Source organism: Podarcis pityusensis, assembly GCF_964106645.2.
Source record: "Podarcis pityusensis genome assembly, chromosome: 3".
Lineage (NCBI taxonomy): Eukaryota > Metazoa > Chordata > Lepidosauria > Squamata > Lacertidae > Podarcis > Podarcis pityusensis.
The window spans coordinates 21,066,301-21,084,782 of NC_138026.1; the positions used below are offsets into that span (position 1 = coordinate 21,066,301).

Below are 18,482 nucleotides of genomic sequence, written 5' to 3' on the forward strand. Positions count from 1 at the left end.
AGGGATATGGAGGTGTCAACACGACCATCTTTATATAGCAGGCAGAAGTTCTGATGCACCCATTCACATTTTAAAAGCACATGAGAAAGAAGGGCTCTGGAGCTGTGTGTTAACTTTGCCCATTGTTGATGCGTTCTCTGGCCGTGTTCCCCACTAGGCATTCAGCCAACGTGAGAAGAGACCCAAAGTAAGCAGCTACCACTGTGTGTGCAATGTGTTCTCTTCCACGTGAGAGAACCCAGAATTCCCTTACCTTGAGAACTCCATGCATAAATGTAGGCCTGTCTATAGGGCTCCTCTGCAGCCTAGCTGAATGCAAATGGAGCAGAATGGGCAGTGAGGGGCATGATTCTGCAGACTTCTCACATGTGTTGTTGACATGCTAGGGGTTTCTTTGAACTCCTCCTTCTCTATATGATCAGTTTCTGGTTTTACTTGTCTCCTGATTTTTCATAATCCAGCTTGATCTCCCCCCCCCCGCCTCAAAATGGGGGAAAATAATGTATAAAAACAATTTAAGTCAAGGTTTATGTGATCTGTCAAATGTGTCCTGTCTTGGGCTAAATGCAAGAATATTTCAAAGAAAGCACACCTGAGTCTTCCTGGGATGCTTGGCAACATGTTGTCATCTGAATGAGACCTGCAACCTCTCTCTTATTTCTTCTCCCCCTGCCTCACTTATTTTCTTGGGGTAGTGGGACGTCCACAGTTTACATTTACATTTACTGCTTATATTAAATCTTCTTACCAACGATACTAGCACACAATAATCCATTCTAAGTATGACTGTGAATGTGTGACAATGCACACACATATCCTTCTCTTTTGCTATGTTGTTAATTTCTAATATTCTTATATTGACCGGTAAATTGCAATTTATAATCATATTTGTTTGACTGTAACTTAGTGGCTGATAAGTGATCATTATAAAGATTGGGTTGGATTGTTTATGCGTATATGAACACAATATAATCAACTGAGGAGAGTAAAATCTTTTTTTCAGCAAATAAAGGGCAGGTGATATCAAATGGACTGGAAACGCAGCAATGTTAAGCATATTTTGACCATCCTGGTGAATTATTTGAAACCCTGTTCTGTAAAGCAAGCTCTGCTGCCACCCAATTTCATCATTTTCCCTTTTCAGCGCCTAAATGTCCCAAGGCCTCTCATAATGTTAATTACAGACACATTATCCAGTGCTGCAGGATTGCTGGTTGATGTCTCTGAAGCAAAGTTGTCAAAGCAGCCAAAGGCACAGGCTCGATGTAAAGTCCCTACGTGCTGTATGGATCAAAAGAGGACATGAGCAGGAGCATTTAACTTGCAAGCCTTGCAAAAACTTGCACTCGGTGACTGTCTGTGCTGGAGATGACAAGCAACTCAGAAGCCGAAGCCATATTGGGTTGTTAAAATGCTGATTGGCTCTCAGCAAGGACTATTAATAGCAAGTGGCAGAATAGTCATTCCCAAAATCACAACCGACAATGTATTCTTATTGCAATTGAGATTTGCAAAAATGAGAATCTTACCTGGAAACAGCATGAGTGAATAACTTCCCCTGACCAGGTAAAGCACGTACTCACGGTATTCAGAATAGAAGCAAAAAGGTCTGTGTTCCTACATTCCTTTAGACTGTGGTTCAAAACAGCTGCAGCTATATTTGGATTTTTGGCAGATGTTCATACTGTCTCTTTGCAGATAAATTTTTTTCAAGTATCCTTGAGTTTCTGGGATGAGTCAGCATGTCACCAGTGCAGCTGTATCTGGTACAGTTAAGCATCTCAGCCTTAATTGAGGTGTGACTGCCCTTCAGCCATATTATCAGAAGACAGTATTAGCTAAGGAATTAGTCATATGCTGAGCAAGATGTGATGGGGCGGGGGCGCTGCTGTGTTTGATATTAAGCATGCTCCATTCACTTACAAGGAAGGGATGTGTGGATGAGTGGAGTGGAAATTTTCCTGCCTTACTACATCACATTCTGTCACCCCAGATGCTTTTTCCCAAGGCCAGCTCAAGTCTAGCACTGGAACCATGTTTGAGGAAAAATTTATTGAATGACATTAGCCAGGAAGGTAAGATGAGGGAGTGTTTGGCTCCCTCGGCCACAGATATCTTTCAGAGTAGAATGGACCAGTGAGGTGTCACGGTTAAAGTGTTGGAGACCAGGATTCAAATTCCTGCTAGGCCATAAAGTTCACTGGGTGACGCAGTTGGTAGTCTGGTAATCACAGTCTCTCCCTAAACTAACTCTCAGTGTAGTTCTGAGGCTAAAATGGGGAGAAGGAGAACTATGTATGCCCTTTGAGCTCCTTGGTGGAAAGGTGGGCTATGAATGAACTGAGAGGCATTGCCCCTCTCTTTAGGCACCAGTGGGGCTACCATGTCACATCTATTTTGACTCTTAAGTTCCACTTAATTTTGGAAGCTCTTGGTGAGGTATATTTACCTATGCTTCTTCTAGTCTCTTGCTTCTTCTAGTCTCTTGCCATGACATTTGTTTGAAGGGAGGCGGAAGGGGCGGGGAATAGGCTCCAGCAGAGCCTCTGGGCTTCTACTTCATTCAGACAATTCCAAGTATGGATCTCAAATGTCCAAATGTTTGTTCTGTTTATGCCACCTGCTAAGGATAGCTTTTTCAGGTGGGAGAGTGCAGAGAACATTAGGTTGCCCCTTCGTTAAGGCCCACAGCATTGGAATATAATTGAGTAAAGTATGAGCAGCTGAGAAATTTAAGGATTTCCCCAGGACCCATCCAGAACAGGGCCACTATAGGGCATCACCCGATATCTCCCACAGCAAAGTTTTCCACTATGCAGCTGGGGAAACCTCTATTTCCATGCTTTTATGTTGGGCATGGGGAACCTGGAATCTGAACGTGGCCCTTCAGGCCTCTCTGCCTGGCCCTCAGGACTCCCCTTAGGCCACACAATTACCCTTGCTCTGATCATGCCTCTTGCTTTCCTGGATGGAGGATAGAATATGCGTAGAAACTACCCTAATATAGAAAGGTAAAGTTTACATTCATTGCTCAACCCAATTTTGCCTCTGGCCCCACCCACCACTGATATGTGGCCCCTAGAAAGTTGCCCACAAGGGAATGCATCCCCTTTGGACTGAACATGCTTCCCCACTTAAATGATGATCTCCCTTAAGTGATGGCAGATTATCTTGGATTAGGTATGATTCATTTTATGCTTAGCTACAAAGACTTTTACTGGCTCCACCAGGCACAGAGGCTCACCTGGCACTCATTTTGGCTGGCAGGAACACCCCATATATTTTGGGAATGCTAATGAAAGCCTTAATCCTTTTCCTATTTTTTTCTGTCATTATATTTTGTGTGTGTTTGTTATGCTGTGTATATATGTGTGTGCCATTTTAACTAACGTTTTATCGTGTTTCCACTGGTTTCTCTTGCACATTTCTTTTGTTTCTAGTGATGCTGAGTGTGGTCACATTGGCCTTTAGTAGAAAAAGTTTATACATTACGCAGCTGTCCACTGAAGTTTCTAGGCTTTGTTTCAACCTGCATAATGCAAGGTCAGACTTTACAGAGTGTATTCTGGCTTGCCAATTTCTATTTGTTCTTGATTTCAGGAACATGCGCTATTTGAAAGGGAAACATGCCGGTATTGCTATGTAATCAATTTGATTAAAATGTACGCACGCGTTAGTTTAGAACAAAGGCAAGCAAGGGAGAGACATGACAGCAGTCTATAAAATTATTATTTATCATTGTTTTCTCTCTTGGCTGACGCCTAGAATTTTAACTCTTTTCACATTAGAAAGTCCATCATGGCTCCCAAGCGTTTTGGCATAAATATACAAAATTCATATTCCAGTGTTTTAAAAAATTTAAAGCCTCTGTTGTTTTATTGGTAGTAGTAATATTGAGAACTTTTGTTTTTTGTTTACTTATTTGCTTGTGTCATCTTTTCTCTTGAATATATAAAGCGCAGCTTGTTTGTCTGTAACCGGATAGTCTTGTGTTGGCTGCCCTAGTTGCCAATTTGTCTGGATGACTCTGGGGGGTCTTTGCAGGCAACAGCATTGCTGGGAGGGTTACGCAATTGTAAGAAATTGGTCACTCATTCATAGTCTGGAATTTGAAGGATAAATGCAGTCCTGTTATAGTGCAGCTGGAAGTGTCTTGCAACAGACCAGCACCAAGGGAGCAAAATATTGCTTTTTAGTGTCCAGCGTTGGGTGACCCAAGGCTTGGTAGTGACCTCTAGGCCTGAATTACCACCACACAGATAACTACAGTAACAAACCACTGTCATGGGGATATTGCAGATAATTCTTAGAGGCCTCCGTATGTGGGCTTCCGAGCCTAGCCTTTAAAGACCAGCAGAGCATACCTGTTTTGTTCAGACTTCGGCAGCCATTTTTCAAATGTGCCACCATCTCAGAAACTCAGCAGGCTTGACTGGAACAGGAGCTGTTTTTGTGTTCTGGCAGGAATGCTACAGAACGGAAAGAAGTTTGATTCCTCCCGAGATCGAAACAAGCCTTTCAGGTTCAAGATCGGCAGGCAAGAGGTCATTAAAGGATTTGAGGAAGGTACTGCACAGGTATGCAGGATTATGCTGATGCTCTTTTCAGAACCGATAGAACAAGTACAATAATGAGGGGTTAACATCATAGGGAGGGTGGGAAGAGTGTCATATTTATAGTCTCAGAGCGGAGCGTAATGTGCATGGACTTGTATGCTGCTTTGAATATAAACAGCATTCAGCAGGATATGGCTGCAATCCTATGTACACACTTACCTGATGGGAAGTCCAGTTTAACTCAGTGGGATTTGATTCTGAGTAGACATACCTAGGATTGCCCTTTAAAGTTTTGGAAGCCAGGGGCATTACTCCAGCACTTCCTGCTTCAGCCTGTCGGAGCATCAATTGGCTATGTTCCCGCTATCACCATAAATTCAGCAGAGATCAACTTTTGCTGCACATCTGAAAATGCTCCAGGACCTACATTTGCAGTAATTTAAGGAATGAATCAAATAGCACCTTTTAAAATTAATCAACCAGTGATTTAGGTTCGCAGTGGTGCATCGTAAATTCAGTCTAAGCAACATGCTTGGCAACTGCCTACTTGCAGGCTCAGTCAGCTGGGAGTCCATACAGCCAATGTGAATAGGCCTTAAACATCCTGGGCAAAGTCTGAATTTAGTGCAGTGAATTTGCTCATGATTGTATCTTCCTCAGGTGTATGATCAACTGAGTGCCTCTGCAGCTGCTTCTGCTCTTCCTGGAGCAGAGCTTTACTTTTTAGATTCCTGAAGCTGCTATATTACCAAATATACAACCTCCAGGTGGAGTGCGGCAGAGAAAATTATTCAGTGTTTGTGAGGAATACCTTACTTTTAAGATGGCACTTTTCCCACCCTCATGTGTGTTTTACTCAGAGGTTCATTCCATTATGTTCAGTCATGCTTACGCCAATGAAATTGTTTCTAGGAGTGCAGTTTCTGCCATCCTAAGGCATCCAACCTCTCATTGATATCCTTCAATTAATTGCTTGCCTTGGTCAAGTGTCTGTTGGCTCCACCTAGTGGATTGTTGCATTGGGAATTACTGTGATGCCATTAATATATTATTTCCACCTGTTGGCAGATTGGCCAAAGTACCATTCTGCATAGCACTACTGCAAATTCCTGTGTTCTTCTGGTGGTGTTTGGTTGCTAGATGGCAAGCATGGGGAACCTTTGGCTCTCCAGAGTTTGTTGGACTCCATTTCCTAGCAGCCCAGTAGTCAGGGATGATGGGACTTGTAGTCCAACAGCACCTAGAGAGCCACAGGTTAGTCGCCCCTCCTGCATGGTATCTTGACCCCTATTACTTAAAAGATGGCGATTATGACCTGTGACTTCCTCACTGGAACCACTCTTTTTTAACATATAGCACATCTTGAAATGCTTGCGTTGCTGACATGTTCTGATCTTTTCTTTTGCTTCTCATTTTCTCTCTCCCATTTGCTATCATTTAAAAAAAATGCCAGATGAGCCTAGGACAAAGAGCAAAGTTGACCTGTACACCTGACATGGCGTATGGACCCATGGGGCATCCCGGAGTCATCCCTCCCAACGCTACTCTGATTTTTGACGTGGAGCTACTTAGGATAGAGTAAAGAGGAGCAACTGACTGAAAGCACCTGTTGATAACCACCCTTCTTTCCCCTTCCTCTGAATGGGAGGCATCTTCACTGAATTTCCATCGTTTTCACTCAAGCTCTCATGCCTACCATGCCTCGTCTGAGGGTTGTTTTCCCCACTTCTTCCTCCCTTTTTTACTGTTATTAGTGTTGGAATTTGTCCCCGATTAGATGCTTCTTTGCTGTAGAGACAGGAAAAAAAGATGGCTGTTACATCTGAGTTGTACATTTCATTTTAATTTGCATGTGAAGCTCCAAAATTGTGATTGAAACTATATATAATATATAAAAATATATAAACTTATAAATATATAAAGTTTACTTGCTGAAAAACCACTGCCTTATACACTTAAAGAAAAACACACACAAGGGTGCTCAGAAATCCAGTGTACATTTCGTACACGAGTGGGCATTAGCCAAACCAAGTTACCTGCGCTGCCACTTTCCCCTCAGTTTGTATGTTCTGCTTGCTGCTGTTTTAAAGAAAACATCTCACGTGATAACTTTCCAAGAAGAAAAATAAAATCTTGATACTTTATGGATTTCTGTGCTTTCTCATTTTTTTAAGCAGTTAAAAAAACTTAAGCGCAAGAATTCTTTCTCACTCCACTGGTAATATTGCTCCAGTTTTTGAATAATCGGATCTAATAACCAAAATTTTACTATAGGCACATAGACAGCTTCCTTCTACTGATTCAGACCATTGGTCTATCTGAATATTGTCTACACTGACTGGCAGTGCCTTGCCAGGTTCTCAGGCAGGACTCTTTCCTAGCCCTACCTGGAGATGCCAGGGATTGAGTCTGTGACCTTCTGCATGCAAGGCAGGTGTCCTGCCACTGAGCTTCGGTGCTGTAGTTGAAGTCCAGAAACAAGTGCTTTTCATGTATTACAGGCAAAGACCGACTGATGTTCGTCCAATCGCGCATGCGCACCCAGTGCCAAACCTGGAAGTGACACAAAAACGTCACTAAAAGGGCCAAACCCTTTACGCGGGCCCTGCCAATGTGAGCAAAACAAGGATTGCCTGTATTTGAATAATTAAAACTCTGTACAAAATGGATTTAAGAAAGGATACCGTGTTCTACACTCAAAATATACTCTGTAAATAATGGGCCACGTCCAGTGTCGTCAGATTTCTTTCTGCACAGAGAGACTTTATTTTCTCCTAGCTGTGGGCCCTTGTATGTCCCCAGAAGATTTGGGGGAGGTGTGCATGTAGCGGGTACTGAAAGGGAAAGGACAGGATAGCTCAACTTGCCTAGCTCATCATCATCTGTTCTGACAAGCTGTGTTTTTTTGAGGTTTCAGCCAGAGTCCTTTCCCATTACTTGCTATCTGGTCCTTTTGATTGATGATGTGCCTGATTGTAACCTGGGCCTTCTTACACCATTGAGCTACAATTCCTCCCATATGATTTTATCTCTGCTCTTTTTTGGGGAACTCATATGCCATACAAGCCCAGCTAGGCAATCTGTAAGTGATGGAACCCATTCAGGCTGACCAAAATGATACCCGCTTAGCTTTCACACTTGAGGTTAGTAGAAACACAGAAGCTAGAGTGGAATCACTGTGCAGGATTTGGGGCGGGTTTTTCCTCTTGGAAAATTAAATTACAAGCACCTTAACATGGGGGCGGTAAATCTTAAAAACCACCTGATCTTTTATATCCTGGCCTGATCACAAAGATCTTCGGGGGGGGGGGGGAGTCTGTATTGTTGATCCCCCCCTGGCTCAGATTAACAGTCCGTAACTATTACCTATGCAGCCAGCATAGTGGGGTCAAGGCTGTGAAATGCCCACCTTGCTAAACTTTAGGTTTTAACAGCATTTTAACGTAGTGTTGTGTGATCATTTTTGTATTTGTCCCATTTTCTGTGGATTGCTTTGATGCACACCACTTAGAAATGTGAATAACTAAGAAGTATATAGATGCCTCAAGCAGGAGGCAATAAAATGACAGGAGCCAGGCGTGGAGGAAGAGGGCTTAAGACTAGCATATAAGCTTTGGCTTGCTTTCTCAATAAAAATTAGCTTTGTTCAGGAACTTTCTGGTTTGAGCATTCTGCCCCTACAATCATGAGGGTCAGGAGCTAATCTTTAAGTTTTTGATCTGAGACTTACCTAAATGCTAAGCTTAGGCAACTAGATTAGTTATATCAGTGCACCCCATTCCACGTACTGTCACAAGTTGCAGATATATATAAGGATTATGATATTCATCAAGACAACCAAAGCATTAATTTGTGCTCTTTTCCTCTCAGCTTTGTTGTAGAATTATGCCAGTGTAATTTTCAAATAAGGGAATTCTGTTTCCTTCCATTGTTAACATAAAAGCATTTTAGAAGGATAAGCTACTTTCTGGGCAGTTTCTGGTGTAGCCTAAAAAAAACAAAAACCTTAAATTTAACTGCATCAACAGAATTGTACAAGGACATTAATACCTTGGCAAGCCACCCTTTCCCCCATTCCTTTTAAATTGGTCTCATTCCTTGTATTTTGTTGCACCACAAGGAAAATATTGAAGAGATTTCATCCAAATAACCCTCTAGGCACTTGCTTTCCATATCCTTGTGCAGAAAGCAAAAACTGTTTACTTTGTGTGCACACAGAGAAACAGGGCCCCTAAAATAAGCTCTAGAAGAGCAATCTGTGAATCTCCTCTGTCAATGAAAGCCCAAAGACACTGCTTTGCTGAGTAATCAGCACTAAGAACAGTTGGTTTTATATTCTCAGAGCCAAAGAAACATTAAAATCTGAATAAACACATAGTAACAGAAATTAAAAGGAAAATGGCATACTATTTTTATTTGTCAAATGAACAAAGTTAAAACTTAATTTTAAAGTTATGTCTGTCACTTAGAAGAGCAAGCAATATTAACAGCAAAACGAAAAGCCAGACCAGAAAAACATTGTCCAAAAAAAAATTGACACTGTCTCTGGATGGACACAATAAGCCTAGAACTTCTTTCATCTTTTGAAGAGCTTCACTGTAGAGATGAGTTTGTCGTTTTAGTTGTCCTTGCAGATGAACTATGGATTCAAAACCCAAGATAGTAGGACAGTCGGCCAGGCAAATAGACCACTGCAGCAAATGCCAAATGAACTCTGCTATTCTCTGTAACAAAGCTCTTTAAAATACATCTTGGAGCCAGTTCACTACCCTAATTGCATCAGACATTATTAAGCTGAATTTTTCCCTAAGGTTAGATGAACACTAGGCATAGTATCTCACTTGCAAACCTCATTCCCTACTTGCAGCTCTTTTCTAAAGCATATCTTCATGCCACTGAAAAAGACAAATTGTGAAAATACATTTATGAAACCAAAACACAAAATAAGTGTACTTTTCTAACAGATTAAATACAGAATTTTATCCTGGAATGTTTTACATGTTCTCACAACTGTAATGATTATATTCATTAAATATTCAAAAAGCCTTTTTATAAGGCTCTGAGCTGTAGGAGATTTCTACAAAAGTGTACCAAATTCTATGGCTAACCTTAATTTCAAAGGCAGGGCAGTCACGAGTCTTTCCAAAACTGGGATTATAAAGCTATATTTGCACTAAATCTAGCATCCCAAAATGTCCTTGCTCCAAACTAATCATGCACATTTTGTGGGGCACTTAGTTTAGAAACACCGATAGGATTTTTTAAAAGAAAAAAAAAGTCCAAAAGAGCCAATTCCTCATAGAGGTTATAATTTTTATTTTGGTGGGTCTGTATTTATTCCGTATTTCTCCTTCAGAAGTTTGAGCTGTTCTTCCTTCTTCTTTGTATCCATTTTTTGGAATGCCTGTAAAAAAACAAAAATATTATTAACAAAAGAACACTCTTTAGTCAAAACAGCTTCATCCCATCTATTTAATTCAAAGCAATCTCACTTTTTAATTTAAATGATTATCTTATCAATTTAAATGATAAACTGGTAAGTTGCCTTGCTACCAAGAAAAGCAGACACTTTATAGTAACTATGTTCCAAAACACATTTATTTAATTCCTCAGGAAAGGTATTTGGGAAAGAACAGCTTGACCCTAAATAATACTGCATAAGCAGCCTCATGTTGTGCCCATGCTGCTCTAAGATTTTCACAAATCAGGAGGTGGAACAGAGGAGAAATTGCTGGGTGCCCCCAGGCACACCTGTTAACAGGCTTTTATAAGGCATCTCCTCTCATCATCTGTGGAAAGATTCACCTCCAAGTAACCAAGCAAAGAAGCTTTGTGAACTGGATGAAAGAAATGTGATCCCTTTCTTTGTTTTAAGACATCAATGTGGTACAAGCAACTAAACTAACCCCCATTCCGCTGCCCCCCTTTTTGCTGGCATTTTAACTTCTGCGGAAAAAACCCACATTTGTCCCATAGACAAGACAGATGCAGGGCTTCTACGAGACATATCAAGATCTGCACAGATTCAGTCAATCAATCAATGCACAGATTAAAACCCTGACGTCTTTGTACCTGTTCTGACCCTCAAGAGAGATTTGAACATAAATGCCAGTTATGTTAGTAGCCAAAGCAGCTCAAAACTAAGATGCTAGACTGAGGAGTCAAACCATTCAAATCATTTGCTCATTTTCTTTCTGTGGTACACAGAAATCCAGACCTTTCCCACAAAGTTATTTCAGAGTCTGCAACAGTGAGTTAAAGCATTGAAACAACAAGCCTCCATCCTGCCTGCTGGTTCCTCGTCCATACAGTGGGCTGGACAAACCTAACACGTATGGAAATCCTGTGAGATTGTGCATTTTCCCGTCCACTCTGAATACTCTGGCTGGGGCATTCAGTCAATACCTTGCTCTGAATACGCAGCCTGTATTGAACTTGTTCTGTTCCGAGTTTGATAAACACTTTTCAAGAATGATTCAGGTTTTTTGATTTACACAAAATACAGATTCACTTCAATTTTCAGCCGAAGTAGTTTAGAGGATATTTGCTTTAGAGAACCTTAAGGGACACACAATCTGATTAGAAATAAACAGGACTGGAAGAGTCCTGTTTCCTTCATACAAGCCCCTGCTATTGAGGGTAAATAAAGAGGAAACACCCCAATTCACTTATACTGAATTATTCCAGCACTGTTTTCACAATGATCCTATAAAAAAGTTAATCTCATGTTCAAATGTTTTAAGAAAAGCTCTTGTACTTGCCCTGTTTGCATTATAGTACAAGACAACAAGGTATCTGTTGCACACGTTGAATCCTGACAGATGGTCACAAGCATTCTTGGCATCAAAGATATCTTCATAGACAACATAGGCTGTACCTCTAGTCTCAGGAGTATTTCCTCTGTAACAAAAAACAAAACAAAAAATGAATGTTAGCAAAAGTTAAGAAAAAAATCATGTTAATATTTACACCTCTTTGTTGTAGTCACTGTTACATTCTGACCCTAGGAAAGGCAGTGACATCAATCCTATGCTGTCTCACTTGGAGGTGAAGCCAATGAAACTGTGCATTAGATTGGGCTGCGTACAGTAACAATTTTCTCACAACAAATTGCTCCCTTTTGGGTCTATTAATTATCCTCCCTGTAAAAAAACAAAACAAAAAAACCCAACCCAAACACACACACAACCAAAACTCTCTACATAATTCTAATATTTTCACTCACGGAATATCCCCCATATTATCTATATCTCTATGTACATTGCCTATATTGGTTTGTTCCCCAAACAGAATTCAAATCAAGTGGGCTGATATATTTAGACCCCCAACTGCTTTATTTTACATTGAAAGCTGCAATAATGATCTGTCAGTCAACTAGAAACTACTTGACATAAGTAAGAAAATTCTAATTTCTATGCTTTGTTTGGCAACGTACAACAGACTTACACTCTGATTTGTCGAATCGGTCCATATTTTCCAAAAATGTCATACATTTCTTCTGCTGTGATCTTATACGGTAAGTTTCTGATATATAAAATTCGATTCACTTCAGGGGGCAGACGGATCTAGAGTCGGTAAAAATTACAAACCAGAAACAAATTAGCAACATGATTTCTTTGTATGGTATGTAGATATGTAATCAGAGAATAATTTTAACTTTGGCACTGCAGAGGGTTGGACTAGATGACCCTCAGGGGTCCTTCCAACTCTATGCAATTCTATGACTCCGCCTTGTTGCGAGTGCTATCCAGGTCATCCCCAGCCAGCTTTGCTAACAGAAAAAGCACGACTCCTGGTCTCTACATCGGAGAAAGGTTGGAGGGTGTGTAGTTATGCAACCCCTGAGCCAAGGAAAAGAGCAACTATACAACCTTTAGAAGACATTCCAAGGCAGCCCTGTATGGGGAAGTTTTAGATGTTTTATTTCAATCAATCAATCAATCAACATTTACTGGCATAGAGGACAGGACCATAGGAGTCGACAAATGAAAATTGGCATCTGTTCACAAGAGGAGATGCTTCGGGAGAAAAACCATAAAGGCCTAGTGGAGGGTTTAATCTTTTATTGTGTTTTTATATATGTTGGAAGCCACCCAGAGTGGCTGGGGCAAACTTGTCAAGTGGGTGAGGAATAACAACAACAACAACAACAATGGCAGCCCTACAATATATGGGGGTGCCCTTCAGAGCCCGAAGGCTAATAATACTAATGGTAGCCCCACAACATATGGGGGTGCCTCCCCAGAGTCCAAAGTAGGCTAATAATAATAATGCTCACCACAACATATAGGGGAGCCCCCTGAACCCGAAGACTAATAATAATAATGGCAACCCCACAATATATGGGGGTGCCCCCCCCCGAGCCCGAAGGCTAATAAATAATAATAATGACAGCTCCACAACATATGGGGTGCCCCCCAAAGCCCGAAGGCGGCTAATAATAATAATAATGGCAGCCCCACAACATATGGGAGTGGCGCCCCCAGCCCGAAGGAGGCTACCCCAGCGGACCCGCTTCACGCCCTTTCCCACGTGACGCGCCCTCCTGAATGCCCCGAAGGTGGAGGAGGAAGAGGCGCAGAACCAGACGCGGAAGGCGGCGAGAGAGAGAGGCAGAAAGGAGAAGCGGAGTCGGAAGCGAGGAAAGGGCAGCCGACGTGCAAAATGGCCCCGCCACGCACAGGAGAAAGGGAAAGGGGGGGGGGGTCCCAGCTTACATTGGCGCGTTTCGCCGCTTGCATCGCCATGGCGGCGGCCTTGTGTGGGAAGCTGCTGCCGCCGCTGAGGGAAACAGGAGCGTCGTCGGGGCCGCGACTGACCAGGCGAGAGGGCCGCGAAGCCTCAGTACAGCCACAACCCCGTCCTGCGCCTGCGCCGAAAGAAGGCGCGCGGGGAACATCCGCTTCGCTTCGCCTCTCTCCCGGATATGACGTCTGACTTCCGACGCTCCGCCATAAGAGTGGCTGGGGATGGGGTGGATAATCTGGAGCGGATCCAGTTGCTGCTGATTCTCCCCCCCCTCCCCTTCTTCTTCTCCTTTTGAAAAAGATGCTTAAGTCCAAAGCTCAGCAGCCGAAGGAGGCAATTTACTGCAGGAGAAAAAGTTAACCTATAAAGGGGAGGGAGGAAGTCCATGGGAACTTACGTAATTCTTGTTTTGTTTTGTTTTTGATGTAAAAAGTGAGGTTTCGTCGATATCTGATAATTGTCTCCGATTATATTACCTGGGCAGCCTGGCCATTCTTTTGTGTTTCAGTTTTAAAAAAATAAAGTGATACAGAAAAAGAAGAAGGAAAGGGGAGAGGGAGAAAAACAACAACACAGATACATATAAAAACGAAAATATACAAAAAAGGTAGCAATACAGTGGTACCTCAGGTTAAGTAGTTAATTCGTTCCGGAGGTCCGTACTTAACCTGAAACTGTTCTTAGCCTGAGACACCACTTTAGCTAATGGGGCCTCCTGCTGCTGCCGCACTGCCAGAGCACGGATTCTGTTCTCATCCTGAAGCAAAGTTCTTAACCTGAGGTACTATTTCTGGGTTAGCGGAGTCTGTAACCTGAAGCCTATGTAACCCGAGGTACCACTGTATATGATACTGTATTCCCATACATTCTTATATAAATTGGTATAGTGTTATTGTCCTAGTGCAGGCATAGGCAAACTTGGCCCGCCAGATGTTTTGAGACTACAATTCCCATCATACCTGACCACTGGTCCTGTTAGCTAGGGGTGATGGGAGTTGTAGTCCCAAAACATCTGGAGGGCCGAGTTTGCCTATGCCTGCCCTAGTGCTTATGTAAAAGCTAATAGCCTACTAAATTTTGCATAAACTCATTCCAAATGCTATCGTATTTATCCATACAGAGTCTGCGCCTGTAAGCAGTCTGTTCATAAATTGCCATTGATGTCATATTGTCAGTCCATTGATTGAAGGGTATAGCATATCTTTATTTTTCCAATTCCTCAGTATCAATCTTTTGGTCACCGTTAAGGCATATCCATTGTCCTGTTGATAATTTCCATACTGTAGGTATATAGTTCAATAAAATATTCTCCGCTGAAAGATTTAACTTTTTCTGCACAGTCATATAGTTACACACTCCAGCACTTTCTCCCAAAGCTTGTTAAGTAAAGAGCACTGTGCAAACATGTCTTTCAGAGAGACATATTTCAGAAAGCCTGAAATGATATGATTTAGCCACAAGAGGGTAGCCACACAGTGTATTGTCGATTAAATGCTTTGGGAGTATTATTCCGCCAGGTGGCGCTGGTCCAAGCCTGCGCGGGAAATTTTGGATTTCCGCCTAAAGTCAGCAGCAAGACTTAGAATAGCAATAATGATAGACTGCCAACTCCATTGCTTGAAGATGAGATAGTCTGGTTCCTTAGATGCACAGGAAGCAGAAGATGCCACAGATGTTTTATCCCTGCCTGCCTCTCAGCCTTACATGTCTGAAACACAAAAGCAGCAGAAATAACCTACAATGAGCCTCTGTTGCCCAGTATGAGCCAGGGGTCTACATACCCTCAACACTGACTGACATTTCTTCACATGTAGCTTGAGGACCATGGGACAATATGTCCACAGATCTCCTTCCCATAGGTGATTGAATGTGAAAATTATTGTTACTGTGTTCATTAGTCAGAATCTTTATTTGTTTGCAGCAATGGGATTACTATTACAATCAAACCAGCCTTTTACCCAATTTCATTTTATGAATCTGAAATAAATAGGGAAGGGAGAAAATTGAGACCCCTCTCCACACATTACTAATAACCCCGTGTAGTATTTATGGGTTTTTTAAAAAACTTTTTATTAACACATACTGCATTACTTCATTAATTTAGACTCATGGGCTTAATTTTTTCTGTACGGTTTTTGCATGCTTGAAAAACAAGGTACTGCTTATTAATGAACAGATAGATTGCTTTTCAAAATTCCTCCATAAAATGAGCATTTAAAAACTTTGTGATTTTAAACTTTTATCCTATGATAAAATAACTGCTTGGAATGACATAAATCTTCAACACATGTCTAGAAATAATAATAATAATTATTACTAAACATTTAGAAAAATCTAAAATTTTCAAAGCACTGCGCACATATTGATAGTAAAAATGGCCCTTGCCCCCAAGCTTGCAATGATACACATGATACAAAAGGGAAAAGGAATGGGGAGGGAAGAGGAAAGCAAACATTTGAAGCCAATGGATGGGGCCAGGCCCAGTGGTGGAGGAATCCTCTCCAGCACCCGGGGCGGTGCAGCCCGTGCAGACTGCGCATGTGCGGCATCTCACGCGTGTGCACTCCTTATGGAATGCCGCACATGCGGAGTCCATATGGGCTGTCGCTCGAGCGGTATCCCATATGGACTGCACATGCCCTCGGCCGTTCTACAGCTGGGGGGAGGCAGGGGCCATCTTGTCACCCCTCCCAGAGTGGCACCCGGGGCAGCCCGCCCCCTGCACCCCCCTTCCTACACCCCTGGCCAGGCCAGGCCCTGGCCACCCCTGGTCTTCTTCTCCAATATGTGAGCTGCATTTTTGTGTAAGCCCATCTATGTTGGTACCTTTTTCTTAGAAGTGCTTCTTGTTTTTCAATATAGGACTTGAAGGCAAGGGTAAGCAACATCTCCACAATTAAGAAATTCTTGGAGCCAGGCAGCCAGAGGAAATTTGAATTAGACGACAAGGCTCTTCAAGAGATCAGGAAGACTTTTAATGTCTGAGAACATCTGCTATGAAGATCACTACAAATACTGGTATGATTTTAACAAATCTGTGTGACTTCTCTTTTACTAGTTGGAGGATTAACAGTGTAGTCCTATTCATGTCTATTCAGCATTAGTTCCATTTGAATTCAGTGTAGCTTACTTCTGGGTAAATGTAGGTATAGGATTGGAGCCTAAATCCGTAAAATAGTATTTCCTCTTGCTTCCATAATCTCAAATGCTTTTGATTGCAAACTCTTGAAAAATGTAGTAGATGAGAACTCTTTTGTGAAGATTCTGAGGCCTCCTTTAGATATTAGTCTAATGCAACCTTCCCAAACCTGGTATGAAACCTTCCAGGGGTTTTGGACTACAGCTCCCATCAGCCACAGCCAGCATGACCAGCAGTCAAAGAATGAAATTGCTAGAGCCAGCAAACATTTGATATTGTGCAAGGATTTTTTTCAGCCGGAACTCACTGGAACTGAGTTCCACCACCTCTCTGGTGCATTCCAGAGTTCAAATGCTACTGAGTAGAGAATCACCATAATGGCACTGTGTAAATCCGCAAAAGGAGATGATGATAATACTGTGTGATGGTACAATAAAATGAAATAAAGCATTCTACAGCGTTTGTACTTCAGTGCCATGTTTAACATGTCTGTTTGTAGCACCCTGCTTGTGGTTAACGCTTAGCTGGAATGAAATATTCAACGCAGCAATAGAGAAATTAAAATAATAATTTATTTGTCAGACAAATAAATGAGAGGCACAGTGGTATATGGTTACCAAGCTCTGGCCTGCTCTCCTGCCATTATGGCCAGCACTTCTATTCCCTCAGCCCAGCCCCCTTGCTCCTCCTTTGGCTGCCTCTGTCCAATCAGCCTGGTTGAATTTCCTATTGGCTGATTGCTATAACCAATCCTAAAAGATACACCCATTTCCTATTGCCTTTTATGGGATACAAAAAGCTATATATTCTTCTATCTATAAATGACAAATAAGTAGTCATATATCTTACATTTGTCTCAACAAGGAACCTTAATTATCAGCTCACCTCTTGCCCTCCTTGCCCTATTGCCCTCCAAAACAGATGGTTAATAGTTTTAAATTTTTATCTTAAACAGATGTCAGAGATCTTGGGTTCACATTCTCATGCATCATCAATGAAAGATCTCCTTTTTGAAGGTCTTTAAACAAAGGCCTGACAACCATATATCAGGAGTGCTCGATGGCGTCTCCTGTCTGGCAGGGGGCTGGGCTCATTTGCCCCTCTGGTCTCCTACAGCAATATGACTCTATGAAATAAGAATTTAACATTTCTTTCTTTCTAGATCCTTTGCATAATTACATTTAAGCCAGTATATTTCATACATTATCATAGATAGCTTTTTAGAAGAATAAACCTTCTCAAAGTAAAAGGAGGGAATCAGTTTACAGCCTCAAAATAAAAATAGGAAAAAAGCCTCTTCTTCTGTTTACACTTCTCCAGCCAGTTGCTTTCTTTTCCATTTGCTCTTGGCCTTTAACCTTAGAAAGATATGGCTCAAGGCACATGGTTTTATTTTACTATTTACCAACTCTTAATTATGTAGGGTGGTGTAACCTTGCTCTCAGCCTGTAATTCCCTTTTTACGACTTTGAGAATTGTTTTCTGCTATAAATCAGGGGGCCCCCTTGTCCAGGAGGATAAACATCTTGCCAAAGTACTTAGGCAGCTGGTCTTCTGCCTGGCATAAAACATTTGAAAATCTTTAAGCTCATTTTAAAATACAGACCCTAATCAAACTATAAGCCTTGATAAAAATGCAGGCTATGATTAGATGCCTCATTCCCCCCTTTCAAGCTCAAGGACCTTCATCCCAAGTGTCCTTGATAGCTTGACCTTCATCATATTCCTGAGGTAAAGCTCTATATAGGGCCATGATATGAGGTAGAGTTTCATTCGAAATCATCTTGCTAATTGTACTTCTAAAACATGAAATGATACATGGCACCATACATAAAACCATTATTACTACCGTCAAGAAAAACAAGCAAGACAATAGTATCCCTTTGAGTCCCGCAACATTAGGTAACCAGTTGGTGAGCCATCCCATATCCCATCCTTCCCATGTTTGTACTGGGACATGTGCTATACTCTCCATCTTTGTGGCCAACACACGGATTGCCTCACCATTATCAGAAATGTTAAAGCAACAGGCATTCCCT

The 18,482-nt window shown here is 41.8% G+C and overlaps 2 protein-coding genes and 1 long non-coding RNA gene across 6 annotated transcripts in view; 2 read left to right on the plus strand and 1 right to left on the minus strand.

The window, feature by feature from the left end:
* The window catches only part of FKBP1B (FKBP prolyl isomerase 1B), a 51,341-nt gene extending 44,641 nt beyond the window's left edge, over positions 1-6,700 (plus strand). For 3 of the 4 annotated variants that reach the window (XM_080999440.1, XM_080999439.1, XM_080999437.1), the window contains 2 exons: positions 4,465-4,577; positions 6,010-6,700. In XM_080999440.1, coding sequence (XP_080855566.1) covers positions 4,467-4,577; positions 6,010-6,138 — 240 coding nt within the window. In that variant the 5' untranslated portion in view covers positions 4,465-4,466 and the 3' untranslated portion in view covers positions 6,139-6,700. Of the gene's footprint in view, positions 1-3,440; positions 3,544-4,464; positions 4,578-6,009 lie in introns of all 4 variants that reach the window. The other variant, XM_080999438.1, reaches the window with a different exon arrangement.
* Positions 6,701-9,848: 3,148 nt separating this feature from the next.
* SF3B6 (splicing factor 3b subunit 6) lies at positions 9,849-13,446 on the minus strand. The gene is made up of 4 exons (XM_080999428.1): positions 13,274-13,446; positions 12,003-12,121; positions 11,318-11,456; positions 9,849-9,960 (listed from the first exon to the last, which is right to left on the minus strand). The coding sequence occupies exons 1-4, from the start codon at positions 13,301-13,303 to the stop codon at positions 9,871-9,873; spliced, it is 378 nt and encodes a 125-aa protein (XP_080855554.1). The 5' UTR covers positions 13,304-13,446; the 3' UTR covers positions 9,849-9,870.
* A 65-nt stretch (positions 13,447-13,511) lies between these two features.
* Positions 13,512-16,909, plus strand: LOC308473765. Its single transcript, XR_013984297.1, has 2 exons — positions 13,512-13,701; positions 16,167-16,909. It is a non-coding gene; the product is annotated as an uncharacterized lncRNA (long non-coding RNA).
* Positions 16,910-18,482: the final 1,573 nt, after the last annotated feature.